Genomic DNA, 25,738 nt, shown 5'->3' on the forward strand with positions numbered 1-25,738 from the left:
CCCTGAGCCTCAGTCTGTTTCTCAGCTGGCCTCCTTTCTGGACATGGCGGCCTATGACATCCGGTTCTTGCCACAGTACTCAGCCATCACTGCACCATTATGTCAGCTTCTTCAGAAGGTAGCCTCCTGGAATTGGATCCCATCCTGTCAAGCAGCCATATACAGGTTGAAAGCTCAGCTCACTACAGCCCTTCTTCTTGCTCATTTTGACATCAACAGTGCCACATTGGTCACCTGTGATGCTTCGGCCACGGCGTTGGGGGCTATTTTGTCCCAGGTGCAGGGTGGCGTGGAGAAACCCATCGCTTTTGCATCCCGTGCCTTGAGTCCCATGGAGCAAAAATATTCCATGGGAGAGAGAGAAAGGCATGGGCCTGCGTTTTGGCATGCAAACGCTGGCATCTGTACCTGTATGGTCAGCCCTTTACACTCTGAACAGATTACCAGGCACTCACGGCTTTGATGTCCACATCAGGCACAGGACACAAGCCACTCTGATTGTACTGGTGGTCGGACTGACTCCAGCAGTACAATTTCCAGCTTCAGTCCACACCTGGACGTCACAATACCGTGGCGGACCACTTATCCAGATCAGTTATGGATGCTCACACTTGTTCTGAACCAGAAGACACAGAGCAGGATCTAATACAACTGTTGCATGGACCCCGCCATGATGTGGTAATCCCTTCCGGAGCTCGAGCGGGCATCTAAGGAGGACTCTCTTCTCGGTACCCTGCGTTCCTATATTACAGAGGGATGGCTGGCCAGAGTAGCAGACGAACTGATACCGTTTTCTCCGGTGAAAGACGAGCTATCCTGTTGGAACGATTTTTGTGTGGCGCGAGAACGCCGCACAGTGGTGCCAAGTATGCTGCGAGCACAAGTGTTGAGTGTGGCTCAGGAGGGTCATTTGGGCGTGGTTAAGGTAAAGCAACGTTGCCGTGACCTGGTGTGGTGGCCCAGCATCGACCATGACATTGAAACATTGGTAAAGGATGGTACGGCTTGTTTCATCAGTAGCAAAGCTGGCAGCCCATATCGCCTCCAATGCAGCCAGTTTTCTGGCTGTCTAACCCCTGGGAACGCCTACATCTAGACATTTGTGGAAAAATTTGTGGTGTCCTCATCATCAACGCTATCTGGTGGTCGCATACAATTTACATTCCAAGTGGCTTGATGTTGTTTCTGTGGGATCAGTTACCTCCCAGAACATTTTCCACATCCTGGACACACTGATAGCTCGTTGTGGGGTGCCACAGGTCATTACCACAGATAATGGCCCACAGTTCATTTCAGCTGAGTTAACCACGTATCTTAGCGTCAATGGAATTAAACATATCCGCACGGCCGTGCACCACCCACAGGCCAATGGAGGGGTGGAAAGGTTTACCCAAACCCTCAATAATGGAATTTGAGCACACCCAGCTCAAGGTTGTGCGTTTAAAACAGCCCTACGAAAGACCCTCATGCACTACAGGGCAATTAAGCACACCACCACAGGTGCCTCACCAGGAATGTTAATGACATAATGTGAGCTATTGCTGCCGATGCACAGGCTTCGACCCACGGGGTCTTGCTTCCCCTCACCTACTGCCAGCATTGCCATACAGCTGAGCCAGCAGCACATGAAGCAACACTTTGACAGAGTACACAGATCAGGGCTACGTGCGACACAGATTCATGATTGGGTCAGAGTTAAATATCATCATCGAAAAACAACATGTAATCATTTTGGTCCTCCACACCTCGTGTGAGCCGACAGCTTGGACCAGTGAATATCTAGCTTCAGGATGGGTCTCGGTGGCATGCCAGCAGACGAGGTTAAGTGGCTGCCCCTGTGACCTAGCCTTCCAGCCAGGTGGGAGTTGGTATGTGCCCCACCAATACAGGTGATACCGCTGATATAGAAGAAGGGCTTGAACCTGTGGGGGCACTGCAACGACCTCAGAAAGCCTGCCAGCACCCCAGTCATTTTCAGGATTTTGTGACCTCATTCCATACCTGCACTTCGTGGGAGAGGGGAGAAAATGTTGTGTTCTTTCTTACGTGCTTGATTATTTCCGAGTTTGCGGTTGTTGTTGTTGTTTTTGGTGAATTTCCAGATATTTAGGGATTGTTGGGAAGGGATGATGATTTAAGTGGAAAGGGATAGTGGGAGAGATGGCCGGCACGCCATCTTGATGGTGTCGGAGATATGCTGGTGGATCCGTGCCTCTAATAAATGCTCTTGTTCATAATGATCAGTGCCATTGTTTAGCATTTATTGAGTGACACAGCACGACCCATGTGTGTGAATGGAGTGAGATTGACTGTGGTGTGGATCGTGTGAATAAATGGTGTGCGCGAGATTGTGAGATGGCCAGTGTGTGTAAATTGTGTGTGCTTGTTTCCGATGCAGCTTGTAAGCGTGCATGGTTTGGGGATGTACAACGGTGCGAGAGTGGGTGTGGTGAAAGATACGTGGCTGCGTGTATGTGTGTGACGTCTGTGGAGGTTCCATACCATGAGCAGTGGATGTGGAGAACACTTCGGAAATCTGCCGAATGTCAATGCCAAAAATTAAATTAATTGGCAGGCTATGGATGTGCCTTCAAACTTTCCCACAGAGGGAGGCTTACAAGGGATAGAATATTGAGTTTGGAAGTGGCTGAAAAGCTGGGACGCCAGAGAAATCGCTGCTTGAACGTGCTGGCAGCCGAGGAGAAGCTGCCTGCCTAATGCCTATTCATGCCGTGAAAGGATCGCCTCCCGAGATCAATTGTGTTGCCAGGTTTGGCGGTATCAATCTGTTAGTAGTTGCTTAACATCCCATGAGGCCGCGAAGCTATCCACAGTATGGCGGCTTTCCAGGTCCAGAGGTCTGAGAGAGTCTGAGAAGTCCCATACGTGAAGCACGCCAAACCCCATGTCTGCAACAATATTTTCACTTTGCGTTCATGACAGTCAAACAAAATTGAAAATCATTCCAAACCGGAAAAGTACTTTTTATAATGACATCATAAAGGATACAAAGAACAGGCACAAATAACCAATGTAATGTGTTAGATAGAGTGATGCAATAGACACTATGCAACGCAAGTAAATTCCAGAATTTTTTTTTTAATGAATTTTACAATCTCATTTCATTTATATTGAATTAAATACTTGAACACTGTCGAACACAAATCGTTTTCTTGTTACTTTCGCTATGCTCAAATTTAGTGATACTTGGACATGTTAAATAGGGGGGTGAACAAGGGTGATGTATAAGACTGCTTCAATGCCGCTTAATATCCGGAATTTTTCTTCTTAACAATCTTTAATTACATTATTATATTCAAATTGAAGTGGACATTCAATGACGTAACATGTTCTATGACCTCGCCAGAAGTCCTCAATCTCATTTCTCTGCAAAAGACTGACGCTGATTTGTTCACAGGTGATGTCTATCCTGTAAATATGGAAGGCAGACAACACAACAACGATTCATCTGTAACAGAAGATTCAAAATGTTCTTCTGCAAAGGAAGGTTCAGATGATATTCACATGACAAACGGAAGTGCTTCGTGTTTTGCAACTGGTGAGTGAAAATGTGAAACATTAACATATATATTTTATAATTAACATATACAAAATATATAATGTTTGGAAAAGAGTTAAATATTTTGTTTTTGACCAAAAAAAAGGAAATGTATTCTTTGTTTCTGTAGAACAATCCAGAAGGAATATGGGACCAATAAGGTCCAGTCGCAGCTTGATAGTGAAGAAGAAGCCTTTTCTGAAGAAGCAATCACGAGATCAAGACTCACTTCAAATAAAATGCAAGTGCATGTCTGGTCCTCGCAACACCAAGATTAACATTAAATTAAACAAGCACAAAAAGGCTCTGGAAAGGCGAATACGTTACAAGTGTAATGTGTGCAGAATGGATTTTGCTTCAAAGAGTAACATCAAAATGCACATGAGGAGCCACACTGGAAAACGCCCCCACAAGTGTTCTGCCTGTGATAAAGGTTTCTCTCGAAAAGGTAATTTGAAAGAACATATGAGGATCCATACAGGAGAGCGACCTCACAAATGCTTGACATGTGATAAAGGTTTCTCTCATAACAGCAATTTGAAATTGCATATGATTATCCATACAGGAGAGCGACCGCACAAATGCTCGATATGTGACAAATGTTTCTCTCAAAAACGCGATTTGAAATCACATATGAGGATCCATTCAGGAGAGCATCCCCACAAATGCTCGATATGTGACAAAGGTTTCTCTCGAAAAGGTAATTTGAAAGAACATATGAGGATCCATACAGGAGAGAAACCTCACAAATGCTCGATATGTGACAAATGTTTCTCTCAAAAACGCGATTTGAAATCACATATGAGGATCCATACAGGAGAGCGACCTTACCTATGCTCGATATGTGATAAAGGTTTCTCTCGAAAATACATTTTACAATCACATATGACGATCCATGCAAGAGAGCATCCCCACAAATGCTCGATATGTGATAAAGGTTTCTCTAGAAAAGGTAATTTGAAAGAACATATGAGGATCCATACAGGAGAGCGACCGCACAAATGCTCAATATGTGACAAAGCTTTTTCTCAAAAAGGTAATTTGAAAGAACATCTGAGGATCCATACAGGAGAGCATCCCCACAAATGCTCGATATGTGACAAATGTTTCTCTCAAAAACGCGATTTGAAATCACATATGAGGATCCATTCAGGAGAGCATCCCCACAAATGCTCGATATGTGATCAAGGTTTCTCTCATAACAGCAATTTGAAATTACATATGAGGATCCATACAGGAGAACGCCCTCACAAATGCTCGATATGTGATAAAGGTTTCTCTCGAAATGGTAATTTGAAAGAACATATGAGGATCCATACAGGAGAGCAACCTCACAAATGCTCGATATGTGATAAAGGTTTCTCTCATAACAGCAGTCTGAGATCACATGTGAAGATCCATACAGGAGAGCTGAAATCGGAAATACCAGGATATGGAAAATGAGGGAAAGAGGATTTTAAAAATGACAGCTTAAAAAAATATTAATTTATTAATCTGGTTCTCCATATTCCCATAATAGAGAATTATTGAAAAATTGATGCCATAACCCCAAATGGTAACAGAACTTAATCTCTCAATCTGATATTGGATCTCATTGTGCTTCTTTCAGGGTTTTTCTTTGGTTGCCAGTTTGTAAGTCCTGTTTCTGTACTTGCCATGTATCCAGCCAAGTTCCATTTGAGGTTTTTGATTGTGACGAGTGTTTCGGAATTTTGTTTTCTATCTTATTTGGTTGGTTTTCTTTACCCTTTTTGGTTATGCCCAGATGGCATCTTTCCATGGCAGTTTGGACATCAATTGTTGCTCTATCTTTGCTGTAGTCCATGTTTGATTGACATGTGTGATGTGGGGAGAACACCCTTGTTGTAAAATTGTTAATCAGAAGAAGTCTCCTGCCTATGTTTTTTATGAAGCTTAAATTTGTGAAGGGTTTCGCAATAAAGAGAAGTCCCAAAAGCACAAATGTACTGTCTGTGTTATTGGGAATTCTAGGGAAGATACCCATCAATGAAGGGGGTTCGTAGATGTCTGATCTGAAGTGAGAAATTAACTTTGGAGTGTGTATTGGTAGAAACAAGAATTCAATGTGAATATTCAGTGAGCATATGTCACAATTGGTGGAGCTGGTAACCTCGACAACCTCATTCCATTCCATTAATGAAGATTTCCAATCCGTGCTTATTGTACCTCTGAAGTACTGCTTGAGGGGTGTACGGGGTCTAAGGGGTGGAAAGGGTTTAAAAGAATGAAGGTGAAGTCAAGAAATTACCTCGGGTTCGCACATAGATTAACTCGGGAGTGCACCACGGAAATAATGGGCCAAATGACGTCCTCATGACTGTTAAAACCCCTATTCAGGTGCATTGTTGTAAAACGTCTCATTGTGGAAGGTTTCGTTGTGATTAACCTTGGGAGCTCAAAGCAGTAAGGTCACAAACAAACACAAAAACTCACCTTATTGTGAGTGAGGTAGATGATGGAGGTTTACCCGTTGGCATGTGGTGGCTTGTAGATGGTGGCACGTGGGTTTGTGGCGGGCATTGTATATGAGGATCTACCCTCGTTCATGATGATGTATTTTGTGTGTATATTTGAAGGTAAATGTTTTGTAAAGTTAGCTAAGTTGTCACCTTTTTTCTACAAACAACTTTTTTTTTTACCCTTTGAGAGTGATATTAGATGAGCACCCAAATTACTTTTAAATCGATGTATTGGTTGTGTTTGTACTATTTTGGTTTTTGAATGATCAGCGCAATTGAGAGGTCACGTGACTCCTTTAGCAATTATGTTAAAGGGTTAAATGAAGAGTTCTTTTTCACATCTGAGTTACCAGTCCTGTGTCTAGCGGATGAGAGATCGGAATTAAATTGAGATGACATATATCTATCTGCACATCACAAGCTTAATTAAAACAATATCTGACATGTGCATTGTTTTCAAGTGACTTTATTCCACACCATAATTGAAGTAAAACTCATGTTATCAACATCACACTATCTGCCATGTAAATTATCTGAAAATAACTATTTCATATACGTTACTGGTAGCTACAATAATTTTACATAAACTCAAGCATATTTTTTGTTGGTGTTGAGATTGTTTCTTTGTCGACTATGTTGGTAGTTATTCAACCTTCTTGGGGCAAAATATAGAAATCTCTTGGCGATTTTACTCAAGAACATGCAACATACACCTGACCATGTGAAAAGCAGGATAACTTCAGATGGAGGCCTGCAACTGTAAGGGTCTGTCCTTGTGCTTTATTTATAGAGATTGAAAAACAAACTGTTCTTGGAAATTGCAATCTCTTAAACAGCAATGGATAATCTGATGGGATCATTGGAATTCTTGGTATGAATACTTCTTCACCCTTATATTTCCCTGTTGTTATTGTGGCCTTTAAGACATGTGGCAGCATCTTCTTTATTACCAATCTTGTCCCAATGCATCATCTTGGTGCATCGAGATTTTTCACTGGAATGATTGGAATACCAACTTTCAAGAATAAAATATGGTGTGGCAGTCCTGGTGGTAAGGAGGAAGATAGAGTGGGGGAGGATACGCAGAGGAGGACAAGGAAGAAGGTGAAGATCGACGAAATGCAGGTTGGATTTATGCCAGGAAGAGGAACGACAGACGCGCTCTTTATTGTGAGGCAGTTGCAGGAGAAGTACATGGCGAAGAGGAAGAAGTTGTTTCTTGCGTTTGTTGATCTAGAGAAAGCATTCAATAGGGTTCCACGCGAAGTGTTGACATGGGCATTGAGGAAGTTAGGAGTGGAGGAATGGTTGATCAGAGTAGTGATGGCAATGTACAAAAGAGCGCGCACAACTGTAAGGACGAAGGACGGGAACTGTGGTGAGTTTGAGGTAAAGGTGGGAGTGCCTCAGGGGTCGCTACTAAGTCCACTACTATTTGTAGCTGTGATGGAGGTGCTAGCTCAGAAGGTAAAGGAGGGTTTACCGTGGGAGTTGTTGTATGCAGATGATATGGTGTTGATTGCGGAAAGTATGGATGGACTGAAGGAAAAGATGAACAAGTGGCAGGAATGTATGGAGACAAAAGGTCTGAAGGTGAATATCGGAAAGACGAAGGTGATGGCAAGTGGTAAAGCATGTGGTGAGGTGGAAAGAACTGGGAAGTGGCCATGTGCTGTGTGCAGGAAAGGTGTCGGAGTGAATTCCATTCAATGTACAATGTGCGCTGAGTGGGTTCATAAAAAATGCAGTGGTCTGAGAGGGTCATTAACCAGTGTGGCAGCCATATTCAAATGTAAGGTGTGCACAGAAGGAGCTGCAGATGGAGGAAATGTTGAGTTGGATCTTGGAGATGGCGTGAAGTTGGAAGGTGTGAAAACATTTAGCTACCTCGGACACATGCTGAATGGAGAAGGTGGATCAGACTCGGAAACGGTTGCGAGAGTGAGATGTGCAGGGAAGAAGTTTCGGGAACTGAGTGGCGTGCTGATGAGGAGGGGAGTGTCGTTGAAGCTGAAGGGAAAGGTGTATGCTGCATGTGTGAGAAGTGTTATGATTTATGGGAGCAAGACATGGGTAATGAACGTAGAGCACAACAAAGGCTGGAACGGGTGGAAATGTGAATGGTTCGGTGGATGTGCGGAGTATCGTTGAGAGAGAGGAAGACAAATGATGAATTGCCAAAGATGATGGGAATAGAGCCTGTGATTGATGCTGTGAAGAGGAACAGGTTGAGATGGTTTGGTCATGTGTTGAGGAAGGATGAAAGTGACTGGTTGAGAAGAGTGATGGAAGTGAATGTCGAAGGAAGTAGAGGACGGTGATGACCGAGAAAGACTTGGCTAAAGTTGGTGGAAGAAGAAATGCGGGCAAGGGGGTTAACAAGGGGAGATGCAGAAAATAGGGCAAAATGGAGAAGATTGTCATGGGGACCGCAAGGCTAACCCCCGCTCCAGCAGGGAGAATGGCCTTAAAATGCATGTTGTTGTTGTTATTGTTGTATTCCTGGTGGTGTCAAAGACTTGATAAACTCCACAGGATATTGTGTGGCATCATCATCATTTGGTACAGTGTCAAGTGATTTATGTGACACTTCTGTTCATGGAATTTATTTTATCAATTTATCTTTTCTACATCAGAATTATTAGGACTTGGAGAATTACCCTTCCACAAAGCGATTATATTAGGCTTGATTACCCTTCCACAAAGCCAATCAATATCTTGTAATATTGCTTCATAGTTGGGAAGACATTACTGTTAGGTTCTTCTTCATCTTTTACAATAATTCCACATCCATTTGGGATTGTAATTTGGTTGGAATTAGGAGCGAATGGAATGTTGCCATCTCCAATATCAAGGAGTAATTTGGCCAAATTGCCAACTTCCTCATCCTCTTAAAGATGAACTCTCATATTCACTGTCAATGTAAATGACACAACTTTACCCCAAGGAGGAGATGCCTTCAGACTTGCTTGATTTTCATCTGCTTCAGTTCCCCTTGGTATAACGGGGCGAATTTGTCAGAAATCCCCAGAAAGAATCAATGGAGTTCCTCCCATAACATGACTATTTTTCTTTAAGTATTCCAGTGTATTATCTAATGCCTGAAGACTTTTTTGTGTGACGTAGAGCACTCGTCCCAGATGATAAGATTGGATTTCTCAAGACATTGCCCTTTGCAGAGCCTTCGTCAATATTGCACGTTGGTGTCTCCTCATTTTGAGTGTTAAGTGATAATTTGAATGTGGAATGAGAGTAGCGGAACATTACCACTTTAAACAAAAAGGTGCAAAAACAGATCCTGGCAACTACAGACCAATCAGCCTGCTCCCAATTATCAGCAAAGTCATGGAATCCATCATTGCTTCGGATATGAAATCTTTCCTCTTCTCCAATGGCTTGATCTCTGATCATCAATTTGGTTTCAGACCAGGTCACTCTACTCTGGACATGCTGCTTCTGCTGTCTCTACAATGGATGGAGGTCCTCAATGCCAAACAGGAAATCAGAGCTGTCTCCCTTGACGTATTACGTGCCTTCGATATGGTCTGGCACCCAGCTCTGCTCACCAAACTCTCCTCCTGTGGTATCCATGGAAATCTCCATGCAGGGCTTGCGGACTTCCTCTCTGGTCGTAGTCAACGTGTGGCTCTGAATGGATTTCTCTCATCTCCCCTTCCTGTTCAGGCTGGAGTTCCCCAAGGCAGTGTTCTGGGCCCTGTGCTATTTCTGGTCTTTATCAATGATCTCTCCGACTCTGGAAAATCCTCTCTATCTCTTTGCTGATGACTCCACTCTCTGCCGCTCCATTCCTCTTCCCTCAGATCGGCAGTCTGCAGCCTCCTCACTCTCTGAAGACCTGGACAAAATCACAGACTGGTCAAACAAGTGGAACATGTCTTTCAATCCTGACAAATCTCACACTCTTACTATGTCTCTCCGAAAAGATCGACTGGACAACCCTCCCATCTACTTTCTCAACAATCCTCTCCATGAAGTTCTGTCACTCAAGCTTTTGGGTCTCACTATCTGCCATGTAGTCTAGTAGGAAGGCTAGGTCCCCCTGCACCCCCCGGAGATATACTTCTAATCAGTGTTTCTAGATTGGAAAAAATGTGTAGAAAATGACTAGCTATGGCCCCAAGCTGAAATAATGTCCCACATACCATTTTTATGCAAATTACTGCTGCCATTATCAAAAAAAGACTAGGTCCCCCTGCACCCCCCGGAGATATACTTCTAATCAGTGTTTCTAGATTGGAAAAAATGTGTAGAAAATGACTAGCTATGGCCCCAAGCTGACAAAATGTCCCACATACCATTTTTATGCAAATTACTGCTGCCATTATCAAAAAAAGACTAGGTCCCCCTGCACCCCCCGGAGATATACTTCTAATCAGTGTTTATAGATTGGAAAAAATGTGTAGAAAATGACTAGCTATGGCCCCAAGCTGAAAAAATGTCCCACATACCATTTTTATGCAAATTACTGCTGCCATTATCAAAAAAAGACTAGGTCCCCCTGCACCCCCCGGAGATATACTGAAACTGGCAGTGACTGGTGATTGAAATGCGGTGCCTTTTTGTGTTTCAGGTCGAGGTACGTGAACTCCCCACGATCTACAGCAACCAGGAAGAGACTGATACCAGGGTGGTTCTGTACCTCCATCATGCTGCTACCATCGGATACAAGAACGCTGTAGTCAGAACACCGGACACAGACATCCTCCTGATCCTGCTCCACCATGCCCACAACATCAAGCTGACGGTGTACCTGGATACAGGGTCAGGGAAGCATCGCCAACTTGTCAACGTCTCTGAGCTGGCAGAATCCCTGGGAGAGGACTACTGTGCCACTCTCCTGGGGTACTATGTGTTCAGCGGAGAAGACTGCACCAGTGCCTTCAAAGGGAAGGGAAAAGTCGGGCCCTTGAAAAAGCTGGAGAAGAATCCCAGGTTTCACAGGGCATTCGGTGAATTTCACAGGGTATTTAGAAAAATAAAACTTTGTGTTAACGTCTGTGTAGACGGACCTTAATATGAGTCTATTATTTCGTAAAACTGTGATTATTTTGTAAATAAAGCACTAATTAGCATACTAGTATACCATAGACACATGTAATCATGTTATGAATAGTTCTATCATGATCTATGCCCTTCAAAACATGGGTCTAGACACCTTCATTTTTCAATTATCTGCAATATTGGCTGAGATATGTCAAAAATCGTTTTTTTGATAATGGCAGCAGTAATTTGCATAAAAATGGTATGTGGGACATTGTTTCAGCTTGGGGCCATAGCTAGTCATTTTCTACACATTTTTTCCAATCTAGAAACACTGGTTAGAAGTATATCTCCGGGGGGGTGCAGGGGGACCTAGTCTTTTTTTGATAATGGCAGCAGTAATTTGCATAAAAATGGTATGTGGGACATTTTTTCAGCTTGGGGCCATAGCTAGTCATTTTCTACACATTGTTTCCAATCTAGAAACACTGATTAGAAGTATATCTCCGGGGGGTGCAGGGGGACCTAGTCTTCCTACTAGACAAAACAACATTTCCAAGCTGGCCTCCAAAGCCAGTCGCCGACTGTGCATCCTCTGTCGTGCGAAGTCCTTCCTCGGCACACCTGAGCTCCTCACCACATACAAGGCTTTCATCCGCAGCTCAATGGTATACTGTTCTCCCCTATGGGCTGGTGCTCCTGCCTCACACCTAGCTCGGCTTCACGCTGTTGAAATCAAAGCTTTCAGAATCATTGGAATCTCCCGTGATGAAGCTATCTCTGAGGGCCTTTCACTCACTCGCCGCAGGCAGGTAGGTGGTCTTTCTGTCTTCTACCTACCCCTCTCCGGCCTGGCTCCCCCGGCTCTCTCTGTGCTCTGTCTCCCAAATATTCCTACAGGTCGCACAAGATCTGCCAGCAACCCTCTGATGGTTAAACTCGGCTCTCTGCTCACCTTCACTCTTTCATTCCTCTTTTCTCCCGCCTCTGGAACAAACTCCCACACACCCTTCAATCCCACTCCTCCCTCCAGGTCTTTAAAACAGCTGTTTACCACCATCTATTATCTTCCCCCATCCAAAACCTGGATCTTTTCTACCCCTGCTAATTCACCCCAGATCCACCTTGTTTGAAATTCCAACATCTTTCCTGGAAGTCCTGGCAGTGTCCATATGTTTTATACCTCTCCCACCCCCACCCCCTTCCCATGCCCCCCCCCCCCCAAAGCCCTCTCCCTCCCACACATCTCCCTGCTCTCAAATGTTATGTTTGTGTGTTTCCCCTTCTCTGCCCATCTTGTCTTCCGCTCCCTCTTTTTATATATTTTGTTTGTCTGGTTGATTTGTTTGTGAAATAAATGTTAGCTCTTTCACGAGCCTCGATTCAGTATACAAAAAAAAAAAAAAGGAAAAAAAAGTTGTGCACTGACGAACATCGACATAATTAAATCCAAACAATGGACGAGTTGGTTAAATCATGAATCAGTTCAACATTAAAGTGAAAAATCGTAGAAATAAAAACGGGACTGCGGGTCCTGAAGCTTCCTGGATCAGGATCAACATTCACTCAAACCCCACAGACTTCCTCAGATGTTGATTTTTTTTAATATCGTGAACAAACGTTGGATCATCACGGTGATGAAGGTTCTTGTCAAGTTTTATCGAAATTGTGTGTGTAGTTTCGGAGAAGAAAGTAAATACTGTACCTATTTTGGGTTGGAGCAATCCTTCGTTGTCAAATCCCCCCTCCCCCCAGTTGGCAACCCCAACGAGCGCAATTCACCCTCCTTCCCCCCCCCCCCTCTCCTCCTCCCACCGCAAAGTGGGTGATTATGGCATGAATGGTGTAAAGTATCTCGACAGATTACGATCGATTGTTGCACATTTATTGACTCTGCAGATAAAGGCCCGTTTCACCCAAGGACCATCCGAGCTTTGCCGTAACTTCCGGAAACGGAAATAAACCCGTGGTCACGGTGTCGTGATAAAAGGGGAATATTTGCACCTTCGTACATGACATCCTCCCCTTTAAGTCCAAAATTACCAAGAGCAATATGTGCCAGATTTCCAAAAGCAACATTTCCAAAAACATATGAAAATATGTGTGCAAACAAAGCAAGTGGACACGGGGATAATTCTGTCCCTGTGTGTGTCAACGTGAAAATAGAACATGTATCAACGTGAAAAAACATCTTCAAAGATTCCAACGGTCGGGTACTTTTCTCTCGAGCATTGAGCGGACCAGTGGATACAGAGTCCGAGGTGATTCCTTTGGGTCGTGGTGGACCAGTGGATACAGAGTCCGAGGTGATACCTTTGGCTCGAGGTGGACCAGTGGATGCAGAGTCCAAGGTGATTCGTTTGGGTCGTGGTGGACCAGTGGATACAGAGTCCGAGGTGATTCCTTTGGGTCGCGGTGGACCAGTGGATACAGAGTCCGACGTGATTCCTTTGTGTCATGGTGGACCAGTGGATACAGATTCCGAGGTGATCCCTTTGGGTGGCGGTGTACCAGTGGATACAGAGTCCGAGGTGATCACTTTGGTCTCCATGAAAGGTGTAGCATTTGCAGAGGTTTTCGGGGCATCCGAGCCAGCTGGAGCGGCCAGCACGATCTCCGGCAGTGGCAGGTCGAACTGTTGTTCTGACTGTAACGATGCTGCAGGCTCTATCGACTCACAGTGACGGTAGGTTATGTGGTCCTGATGTCGACGAATTTTGCGGCCGTCCTGCAGGCAAATCACGCAGGACAGTGGACCTGGCTTCTTGATGATGTCCCCTGGTAGTCACGTCGCACCTGCACCAAAATTTCAGGCAAACACTGGATCTCAGATGTTGACACAGCGACTGTTTGGATGACTTACCGTGCACCAACTTTTGATTAAGCTGGCTCTGATAGACATTTGATGATATGTCCGGTTTCAGATTGTCAAGTGTCGATCTCAGGTGTCGTTTCATCAAGAACAGATGGAGCTGCACCGGTTGTTGATTGTGGCGTGATGTGGTATTTGAACAGGAGACGTGATAGCTTTGTTTCCAGGTTTCCCTCCTGAAGTTTCTGCAATCTGGATTTGATGATCCCCACAGATCGTTCGGCCAAGCCATTTGAAGCCTGGTGATGTGGGCTGACAAATTTTGTTTAATGCCGTTTCGAGGTGTGAACTCGGCGAACTCGGAACTGGAAAAACCCGTACCGTTATGACTCACGATCATCCTGGGCAGACCATGAGTGGTGAAACAGCGTCTGAGTTTTTCAATGGCAATGGCCGACGTAATACCACATGTCACATCGGCATCGATCCATTTTGTGTGCACGTCGGTGATGATTAGAATCATGCTGCCATTAATAGGCCCGGCATAATCGAGATGTGGGCGATGCCACGGTTCACTGGGCCATTCGCAGGAATGCAGTGGCACTTTCTCAGGTGTGTTCCGGGTGCTCTGGCAGGGTAACGATATCGAACATGATGTTCGATATCAGCATCAAGATTTGGCCACCACACATAGTTTCTAGCGAGTGACCATGTCCCCAATCCCAGGATGACAATCATGGATTTCATCCATGACCCTGGAACGCAGATTTTCTGGGATCACAACACGACATCCCTAGAGTAGGCAAACATTTTCCACACTGAGTTCGTTTTTACGTGCTTTCAAAGCTGCAAAAGCTGGGTCACCCTCAGGTAGCAAATGCCATCCAAGCTGCACAGCCTGAACAATTCTGGACAGAATGGGGTCTCGTCGAGTATGGGTGCGGATCTGGCCGGCATCAACAGCACAATCTTCCAGATGATCCATTAATGCGACAATGGATCCTGGTGTAGGCGAATCATCAACGGATTCTGGAAGGGGGTAACCGACTCAGGGCATCTTTTTGTATACTGAATCGAGGCTCGTGAAAGAGCTGACATTTACTTCACAAACAAATCAACCAGACAAACAAAATATATAAAAAGAGGGAGCGGAAGACAAGAGAATGGGAAGCACACAAACACTTGAGAGCACACAACATTTGAGAGCAGGGAGATGTGTGGGAGGGAGAGGGCTCGGGGGGAGGAGGGGTGGGAAGGGGTGGGGGGGGGGTGGGGGGTGGGAGAGGTATAAAACACAAGGACACCAAGGACTTTGTCGTGGAAGTGTGGTGGACTCAAGACTCCAACGACCGGACACAGGTTTACAACAGGTCAACACTTTATTAACTAGTTTCACATAGTAATAACTACCGTTAACTCAATGGACCAGATAACTCTATCGGCATAGTACCTCTTTCTCCCGGGGTTGATGTTCCTCCGTGCGCTGTACTCGTTCATTCCATCGGGCAGAGCTTCTGATGTGAAGTGTCCTGACTCAAAGTTTGCTTCTGTCTTTATGGGCCTTGTCGCGCTAATCCCTTCTCCGCAAATGCCCCGAGGTCATCTATGCTCACCCTACTGGCACCAACTCGCTCCCCTCCTGCTGTGAGTTCCATTTACCTCACAATAGGAGGATGCTCTAGCCCGGGGCTGTACAGGAGGTGGACAATGGACTCCCAGCTTTAACAGAGTGAGATACATTCCTAACATGCCTATGACCACCTATTGGTTCACTCACCAATCTCATAACTAGTTAAATAGTATAAAGATTTATTCTACCACAATCCCTCATCTTTTTGTTTTATGTTTATATTAACCATTAATCTAAACATCAATTTAAGTAAACAATCAATCACTACAAGTAAACATCAATACAAGTATAAGTAAACAATCAATCACTACAAGTAAACATCAATACAAGTATAAGTAAACAATCAATCACTACAAGTAAACATCAATACAAGTATTCAAACCATAACTTTGGTAATCCAATTTCCTTAGGCATACACCGTCATCCTGGAAGAATCACAAAACATTTCGTTGGTCATTGACTCCTTCCATATTGTTAATTCAATCTATTTCACTTGCATCACAAATATCTTTGCAAAACAACACTTCACCATCTCCAAGTTACAACAATTTCACTTCATTTTCAAGTTTTGTAAAGCATCTGCAACATCTGGCAAAAACGTTTGCCTCCACACAAATGTTGACTCTTTGTTTGAAAGGAAGGGCTGATCACTTGTGTTTGAATCCAGGTATGAAACATTTTCTCCTAATGTCTTCATAGCACCTGCACTACTTCGTGTAGGGTCTTGCTGTTTGTAATAACTGCATGGAGTCATAGACTGACCCTGCTCTCCATGTAGCATTCTTGCCACTCTTGCTGTAAACCATAGTAATTCCTGAACAAGGCCTTCGCCCAGTTGTAGTCGACTTGCCTCCTCCCTCATTATGAGTGGGCAGCAAGTATTGGTGTGACGTTGATTGGCCAGCAAGATGTGGAACAGGGATGCCGGATGCATCCACAATGATGTTGGGACCATGGTGTTCAGGTCATTCATGGTCCATACCAGGAGCAATCAGCAGAATCGTGCACAGCTGTTGTGACAAGGGCACAGCCGTTTGTTTGCAGCTCCATGCTGGTTTCCCGGACGTTGGTGAAGTAATAACATATGTCCCCGCATTTCACAGAGGTTGCAGGTAAAATGTCGTTGTCCTGCAACTTCTGATGTGATGAATGTTCGAAGCCTTCAAACAAGAGTAAGTGATCGCCTTTTTTTCATATGTTGCAGTGTGATCCAGGCAAATGGTCACATAAATTTCCTTGGTGAAGGTAAGCATCCATCTCCAAGTTACACGGGAGAATGTCTTCATCATTCTTTGAGAAAGAGGGTGTATGCCGCGATTAACTTCATTTTAGCCACAAATTTTCTTTCTCGAACTTCTTCCCAATTCCGTTAGCACTCCCTTCAAAATGTGATCTCGTCTTATCCTTATGCTCAGTCACATCTGAATCTGCTTTCCACACACACTGAATCAGATAGGGTACATCTTACCATGAAATCAGCATAATCGTGTATATCTTCCGACAGTTTCACATTCAACAATTTGTTGTTTTTCCTTAAAACATTCAAAAGTTATATTCATTTATATGTGTCACACAAATAATATTCAATCAGGTATGTATTTTTCTACTAAACTAAGAATAGCATCCACAATTGCTTTCAGGTTAATATAGTTAAAAAATTAACTCATGCAGATATTTTAGCACTACTCAAAGAAAATAAATTGTATATGATTACAATCACAAACAGGAATATCTAATTCCCAACAAATTTTTCCAAACCAACAAATTAAGCATAATGTATTGTTATCATAATTTCTCCCCACTTTTCCTTTTCCTTTTTTTTTTTTTTTTTACTAACAGTGTGTCACTCGTGGTGATATGAGTTCACTGATCTTGTAATTGACACAACTCATAACATTGTCGTTATGTCATTTTCTTAATTCTACTGTATTCATTTGCAACATCACTTGATTTAATCTTTAAATCTCAGTATTTATGTTGCCATAAAAGTCTTCCTCTTGTGGTTCCACATTTCTTTCCTCATTTGTCACTTCATGCGTTATCATCGTGTTGTTGGTTACCTTATTCAAACATACCGTCACTAAGGCTTTCAAGCAAGCCACCACTAAAACAATTGCCAATATAACTACTAAACCCACAAACAAGTCTGCTACTCCTTGTATATATTCATACCTATGACATAATTATATGTCGATGACATTCAACATTGTATACCAAACTAACAAGCTTCCTAAAAGGTAAATAAAGAAAATCCCTTAATATGTAACATAAATCAGATTATTTGTCTTACCCTGATCCCCCTATCTCCTGGGGTTGAACTAAATCCCCTGATCATGAGTGTAGTTGTGATACATTTTCACTCATGTTGTATTAATATCAGTAGGTAATTGTATGTCAAGTAGGCAAATAAATGTCACTATCCCAAGTAGGAATATCACATGTTGAAAATGTAATGTTTATCAATGCAAGGGGTGTTAAAATGTAATTCAAATGACTGTAAATCACGACTATCATTTATCTGCCACTGAATGTTCTGCTGGGCTGCTAAGTACAGCCTCATTTTCTGTGGGACCGTCCTCCCTTGCCCCCTGTGCTCGTTTGCAATGAGAGGCATGACTCCACCTTTCTACTTTGGGTCCATTTTTTTTGTTTCATTCTTATCAATCTCCTATGGTTTATCAGTTCGTTCCAAAATACCACAACCAAAGGTTTTAACCAAAGGTTTCTACCAAACTATTTCCAATGTGAACTCAAAATGCCAGTGTAACAATGATTCGAAGAGTTAACTTCAAGGGGTCAATAAAAAAAAATTTCTATAACCAGATCTAATTTTCCCATCCAATAGTTTGCCTTGCCGAGTGTCATATTTTAGCACTTTAATAAAACTTCGAAAAATGTCTCTCAGCTCAATAAATTCCCTTTTTCTTCCCAAATACTCATCTGTAAATTACATATTCAATTACAGTTTCTCCCAATTTGTTCGGTCCAAATGGCTGCAAAAGTGGCTGCCAGCATGCAGTACCGTTTTTTATCTACCAAGTAAGTGCTCGTCCACACAAGACCTCCACCAAAATGTTGTTTGTAAAAACAAATCTGGGATTTCCAATTACAAGGATGCACTCTCAGGACATTTTCAGGCTGCTGTTAACAATCCACTATGATAAATTAATTCCTTTACCCACAATCAAATAATTAGTACAAATTGAGGATATTATCCCTATGACATTCATTTATAGATTCATTATGTTGGATCTAATTTTTTCCCAATAATTTTCCACTGCTGTAAGGAAGAACAATAGCTCTCATAAGTCTTAGTAATATCGTACTTAATTTACCCAGCATCGAAGAATTTATTTACTATCCATTCTCATCTGTTAACCAGTGACTTTGTTTGAACTCCAGAACTCAAAACTCACAATAGTTCAAACCAGCAAAATTTCCTTTACTATTTTCCCATATCATCTATGCCTAAAACACATCCATACATACAGCCCAATTTATATTCTGATAAAATTCAAGTTTATATATATATAAAATCCGTGAGCAGAGTACTCTGGGAAGTCAGTGTAAGACTTCTCCAAAATTTGGCTAATTTTGTACTCCCACATTTTTATGAAGCTCATATCCATAAATAGCTTTGATTCTCATATAAATTCTATCACAATGGAATCCCAAGATTACTCCCAATTTTTACTATTAATGAATAGCTGCTCATAACTCAGCAAATCAAATCTTTATTCTCCATCTCCCTTGACAAAAGTGATAATTTTCATAATCAAATTATATTTCTATTTTTTTTTATTTTACGAATTCTCTCGATATGCGATCCCATCCCCATGGAACTATCTATTTTCAGACAAGGCACACTGTCGGTGTCAACAATCTTGTAAGATTGATACACAAAAACAAAAACACTAACATTGACACACAAAATACCCACACACACACATGCATTATGCGTATTTGTTTGCGTTGGAACCCTTAGTTACAGATCAGGATGGGTGTCAACTTTATTTCAATTTCTCAAAATTTGTCCTTCAATTTTATAAATGCTAATACACAAATGGACCAAAAAGTTTATTCTTAGAAAACCCCTATGATGTCACATTGAAATTACCCTTTCAGTTCCCACAATAATTTATCCAAATTTAACTACACACCCATTTGCATGTCAGTCGACCACTGACCTATCAATCGTGTGGAACAATAGTCCGAAATTCCCACCTGATCATCATGTGACTCTTGTCACTTGGTTTGCCAAAAAAAAATTGCAAAGCAATTGTTCCAAACTTTGTAAATTTAAAATTTTGTGCCCAACATAAAAGATCCAATTTCGGCATTTGATCAATTAATTATCAATTTGCTTACAAGCAAAAGAAAAATGAATAATTCTTGCTCCGAAAACTTTTCAGACACAAGAATCATTGACAGTTATTCATGTTTGTCCAGTAATCTAATTTGTTGAGGCCAATCGTCATCTGGGATTTGTCGCAATGAAGGCCTAATCGTTGTCTGAGGTATCGGTCAGCACTGGTACCCTTGATCTTGGTTTACCCTATGAACTTGTCTTCCTGTTGGTATATGGACATCCTCTTTTCCAATGTCCTATCCGTCCACACTTGAAACACCGGTTTCTGTCGTTGCCTGGTCTGTGCCCCTGTGCACTTGTATTGCTGGGCTGCATCTCTACATCCCTGAGTTGCCACTGCAATCTCTCGTTATCTCCTGAAACACGGAAAAATTCTCTGTACCGTCCTTTTTGGGGAGACAACTGGAAATCAGATGGGACAACTGTCACTTTCATTCCTAATTTCGAGGGCAGTTGTGCATTTGTCTCCTCCGCTGTATCCTGTAACCTTTTTATTTTAAGTTCTAGATCCGTTATCCGTTCTTGCTGTTCCCGTTGTCTGGATTCACCATCCCAAAGATGGAATGCAAGCCAGTCTACCGTTAGATTCTGTCTCTCCCTGGCTTTCAATCTTTGTCCCAATCTTTCCAATCGACTTCGCTCAAATGTACCATCTCTTGGAAACTCCTCAGCATTTCCCTTTGTCCACAAATACCAATTCTCGACCTGCCTTATAGCTTCGGCACCATAACGGTCGTACATATGATATGTACAAGTACCTTTTTGTGGAATCTCTGGTTGTCCTTGTGTATTCTTGCAGGCTCCATTTCCCATTCTGCCTTTTATCAAAGTAGCGTTGGATGTGTTGTAGCTTGTTCCTCTAAAGCTTCACTCGTACCTCCAGGAAGGATCTCTCCACCCGTTCAAACGGTGATTTCCAGAGAATCTCTCTCACCTGTGGCTTTTGCACAATCCAATCTCACAGATCAGTATTTGCAGATGAGCCAGAGGGTCAGTATGAAATGTGTGAATCCTCAGGTGTCCGCTCTGTTGAAGGGGAAATCACACAATGGTAACCGCACATATATATATCTATATATAAACTCACCATCTTGCTCAATTTTCCAAGGTTGTCTTCACATTGATAATATCTCACAACGATATCAAAGCTTCTTTCTTGAGACCGCATTTTCATCAATCAAACAATCAATATATTCAATTCAATTTATTCAATTCAATTTATTCAGTTAAATTTATTCAATTAAATTTATTCAATTTAATCAATTGAATTATTCAATTTCAATTAATTTATCAATATTCATCAATAAATCAAATTAATCATTTTGGATGACTCCTTGCATAAGCCCTTTCCCCAATGATGTCAGGACAGGTCCATCTATTGACTGAGATCGAAGCTCATTGGTCGTCACCTCTGGTTCATACCTCATGTCAATTGACGAATCACTGTTCTGTCCTAGGGTCATATCTGACATATTTTCCCATTTTGCCTGGTCTCCACAAATTTTCTTTACAACCACTAAAGGCAACTCATCCTTCATTCGTGAGACAGACAAAATGGATGGCAGATATTAAAGTTCTTTGGGAAAAATATCTCATCATTTTTCTTTTAATAGTACCCAAAATCTCTTGGCAATATAAATTTCGTAAAACTCCTGAAATGGGACTGTCAAATTCCTTCAATCATGCTAAATTTTGAAACTCCATCACTTGTAATACCCAATTTATCCCATAGGGCTTGAAAGTTCTTTTCCAAGTTCGTGCAATCATTCTGCATCGGAACCCTATGATAACATTCATAATAATCATCATGATTTTATAATCTTGGTCATATCATAATCACCTATTTGAAAAACAAACATTTCCTTTATCACCACAGCTATGTGGTATAATCAACAATAAAATAAACTGTACATAGCAAAAGGCTACCTCCTGACCACTTAGTATACCTATTGACAATAAGTCATAACAATATCGAATAATCGTTAAACAATTAAAAGAAATATCGCTTCTACTGCTCCAGCCGCAGTATTCGTCATTTTGTCTGCTCATCCGCGTGACCAAAACGAAATAAAGGGAGCTCAACCATTACACGGCGCTTTTAATGGCGCATGCCATAGGAACTCAACGCAATTTCGACTCGGCCAGAAAAACGAGCAAATTTTGCAGGGTGTTAACTGGAATTAGACGTGAAAATATATGCAAAATACACAAAAATATACATCCACAAAAATAAACAACAAACTCAAACAAACCCAAGGTCGACCATATTACACAATATTACACCATTTCAGGTGACATGAGAAAATCGTCATGATTGCTGAAATGTTCTAGGGTTTATACACACCTTAAAAGAGGTATGCTTTGTGGTGTTGCCCACCTACCACATTGAATTAAATTACCACATTGAATTAAATTACACCATTTCATCATTGTATTGATTGCTGAAATGTTCCAGGGTTTATACACACCTTAAAAGAGGTATGCTTTGTGGTGTTGCCCACCTACCACATTGAATTAAATTACCACATTGAATTAAATTACACCATTTCATCATCGTATTGATTGCTGAAATGTTCCAGGGTTTATACACACCTTAAAAGAGGTATGCTTTGTGGTGTTGCCCACCTACCACATTGAATTAAATTACCACATTGAATTAAATTACACCATTTCATCATCGTATTGATTGCTGAAATGTTCCAGGGTTTATACACACCTTAAAAGAGGTATGCTTTGTGGTGTTGCCCACCTACCACATTGAATTAAACATTTCTTCCGTTCAACAGGTCGTCGGAAAAAACGAGGTCTCGCGAGATCACGGCGAGGTCACGTCTTTTCGAAGCTGCTCCATGCGCTCACGCTTTCGAAGCTAAGTGATATTTCTCAATTGTGTTTTTGTCGAGACTGTATCTATCTTTCGGTGTATGTACCTAAAGCGTATCTTTTGGAAAATTTTCGGTGCTAATTTTTCGTACATGTATACACAATCGTCGGTTAATGGTATCGAGTATTCTGCGGCCTAGTACTCGTAGGCTTAGACTACCGTACCGTCTCCGACCTTGTAGTTTGTTTTTCTCTCAGCGATTTGTCGAATGCGCTGAAATTATTTTCGTTCTCTGTTTCGTACCAGTCGTTCACCCCGTACCTCCTTATTTAATATCTATACTCACAAAAAAAAAAAAAAACCCAAAAAAAATATTTCCTTCCCAGGTCTTATTCGTTTATTTGTTGTTCTTTTTGTTCGTTCATTCTTCGTTCGCGATCACGTGGTTAGAAATGTATAATCTCTCCCCTGAACAACTATTTTCTCTCATATATTATAACACCCTTTTCTTCTTTTCCTACAAAAGGATGCTTTCGTCTTGCTCACCAAATCTATTCATTCCAAAAAATATATATAATACCATCTCTTACAGTTCCTCCTTTCTACATTCCCTAAACTATCCAGAACTCCATCCCTCCTCCAGTGTCCTCAAACTTATTTTTGACTCGAAGGTCTCAAACTCATTTTGCAAAAAATGTTCGTTTCCCATGAATTGTACACTTTTCAAAATCCAATCTCACCCCTCCCCTCCAAATCCTCCCCATCACCCATCCCTTTCAAAATTCCCCCCTTGCCCCTTCCCTCCCCTCCCTCCTAAACTCCCCCCACACCCCTCCCCTCCGAGACTCTCCCTCGCTCCTCCCCTCCTAGACTCCCCTCTCACCCCTCCTCCTCAAAGCATCCTCCCTGCTTCTTCCTCCTTCCAACTTTCACCTTCATCTCCCCAAACCTTCTGCCTTGCTCTTCCCCCTCCTCAAATAACACCTCACTGTGCCTCACCCAATCTCCATCAAACCTTTTGTCCGCCCCATTCTTCCCTTTCTCCAAGCTATTCTGAAATCTCTGACACACCTTCAACAGCTCTCCCTACCTCTTCCTCCTCTTCCACATCTTACCCTACGCCTCCCCCCCCCCCCTGTTCTGGACCCGATACTCCCCCTTCCTCTTCATTAACGGTGTGCACCTCAAACATCCGGGGCCTTCGCTCAAACGTGACTGACCTCTCCATACAGGTTGCTTCTGACAAACCAGATGTGATCTGCTTAACAGAAACTTTCTTCCTTCATGATGTCTCTGATGCCTTGGTATCTCTCCCAGGTTACTCCCTCCTCCGGTATGATAGACCTGAGCCTCGTCCTGGAGGTGGGGTTGCTATCTTTATAAAAAACTATCTTCCTCACTCGCCCTCCACTGCCCTCTCTCCACCTCACCCCCAGGAATACCTTTGGCTACGGCTTCCCCTTCGCTCCCACCTTTTGTTCATATGTGTGTTGTACCGTCCACCAATCAGCGATGACTCCATCTACATCTCACTGTCTGATAATATGGACCAACTTCTATCTACCCATCCCAACTCTCTCTTCCTCATATGTGGTGATTTCAATTGTCACCATGCCAGTTGGCTGGGTGTGGGTACCTCTCTCACCAGCCATGGCTCTTCAGCAAAGGACTTCTGCGACTCATTGGGACTGACACAATCTGTCAATTTCCCGACCCGGATCTCAGTCAACGGAGCATCTTCTCTTCTGGATTTGGTTATGACAAACTTCCCTGAAAATGTCTGCTGCTCTTCTTCTGCTCCAATCGGCTCATCTGATCATGTGCTTGTCAAAGTGGACATCTCTCTGACCATTCTCAGAGAGCCTCCTCAGCGTCGACGAGTCTGGCATTTCACTCAGGCCAACTGGCACGGTCTTCAAGCAGCCATCAATCATCTGGACTGGTCTCCCATCTCTACCGCCTCTGACATCAACTCATCCTGGGAATTCTTTCAAAGTAAATTGCTGTCTCTCATGCACAGATTTATACCATCTCGTCTTCAGTTGTCATACCCTTCCTCCCGCCCATGGTACACGGAATCTTGTGGTGAGGCTGTTGCCCTGAAACAACTTGCTTTCGTCTCCTGGAAAGCAAATCCAACGGAAGGAAATCTCATTTCCTTTCACAAAGCCCGAAACAAGTGTGTGTCCACCCTCAGGAGAGCCAGAAAACAATATCTCACCATTCTCAAGACCGAACTCTCTTATCTGTCTCCCTCTTCCAAATCCTCGTGGCAACTGGTCAAATCTGTTTCTGGTGTTTGTTCCCCTCCATCCCCTCCCTCACCTCAAACGGCTTAACGGCTGACTCCGCACGTGAAAAAGCTGAATGCCTCAACTTTGTGTTTGCCTCTAAATCTTGTGTCCCAAACCCATCCCTCTCTGTACCCACCGTACCCAGTCGTACCCAGCTGCTCCTGGACTCTGTGTCCTTTCCTCCTGACAAGGTGGAAAAGTTTCTGTCAACCCTCGACTCTGATTCTGCAACTGGTCCTGACGGCATCAGCCCATGGGTCCTAAAATCATGTTCTTCTGCTCTTTCACTCCCTCTTTCTGTTCTCTTCACCCTCTCTTTTGCTCAAGGTCATCTGCCATCTGCTTGGAAATCAGCCAACATCACCGCTTTGCACAAAAAAGGTGCAAAAACAGATCCCAGCAACTACAGACCAATCAGCCTTCTCCCAATTATCAGCAAAGTCATGGAATCCATCATTGCTTCAGATATTAAATCTTTCCTCTTCTCCAATGGCTTGATCTCTGATCATCAATTTGGTTTCAGACCTGGTCACTCTACTCTGGACATGCTGCTTCTGCTTTCTCAACAATGGATGGAGGTCCTCAACGCCAAACAGGAAATTAGAGCTGTCTCCCTTGACATTTCACGTGCCTTCGATACGGTCTGGCACCCTGCTCTGCTCTCCAAACTCTCCTCCTTTGGTATCCATGGAAATCTCCACGCATGGCTGGCGGACTTCCTCTCTGGTCGTAGTCAACGTGTGGCCCTGAATGGGTTTCTCTCATCTCC

General features: G+C 42.8%; 1 protein-coding gene and 1 long non-coding RNA gene across 2 annotated transcripts in view; both read left to right on the plus strand.

Moving 5' to 3' along the window:
* Positions 1–5,516, plus strand: part of LOC144888232 (uncharacterized) — a 114,885-nt gene extending 109,369 nt beyond the window's left edge. Inside the window, exons 5-6 of the mRNA XM_078770598.1 lie at positions 3,419–3,559; positions 3,690–5,516. Coding sequence (XP_078626724.1) covers positions 3,419–3,559; positions 3,690–5,002 — 1,454 coding nt within the window. The 3' untranslated portion in view covers positions 5,003–5,516. The remainder of the gene's footprint in view (positions 1–3,418; positions 3,560–3,689) is intronic.
* LOC144889633 (uncharacterized) overlaps positions 1–25,738 on the plus strand; it is a 464,313-nt gene that overhangs the window by 151,888 nt on the left and 286,687 nt on the right. The gene's annotated exons all lie outside the window — the stretch shown is intronic.

This window comes from Myxine glutinosa, chromosome 1, assembly GCF_964187855.1.
Source record: "Myxine glutinosa chromosome 1, kmMyxGlut1.1, whole genome shotgun sequence".
NCBI classification, from domain to species: domain Eukaryota; kingdom Metazoa; phylum Chordata; class Myxini; order Myxiniformes; family Myxinidae; genus Myxine; species Myxine glutinosa.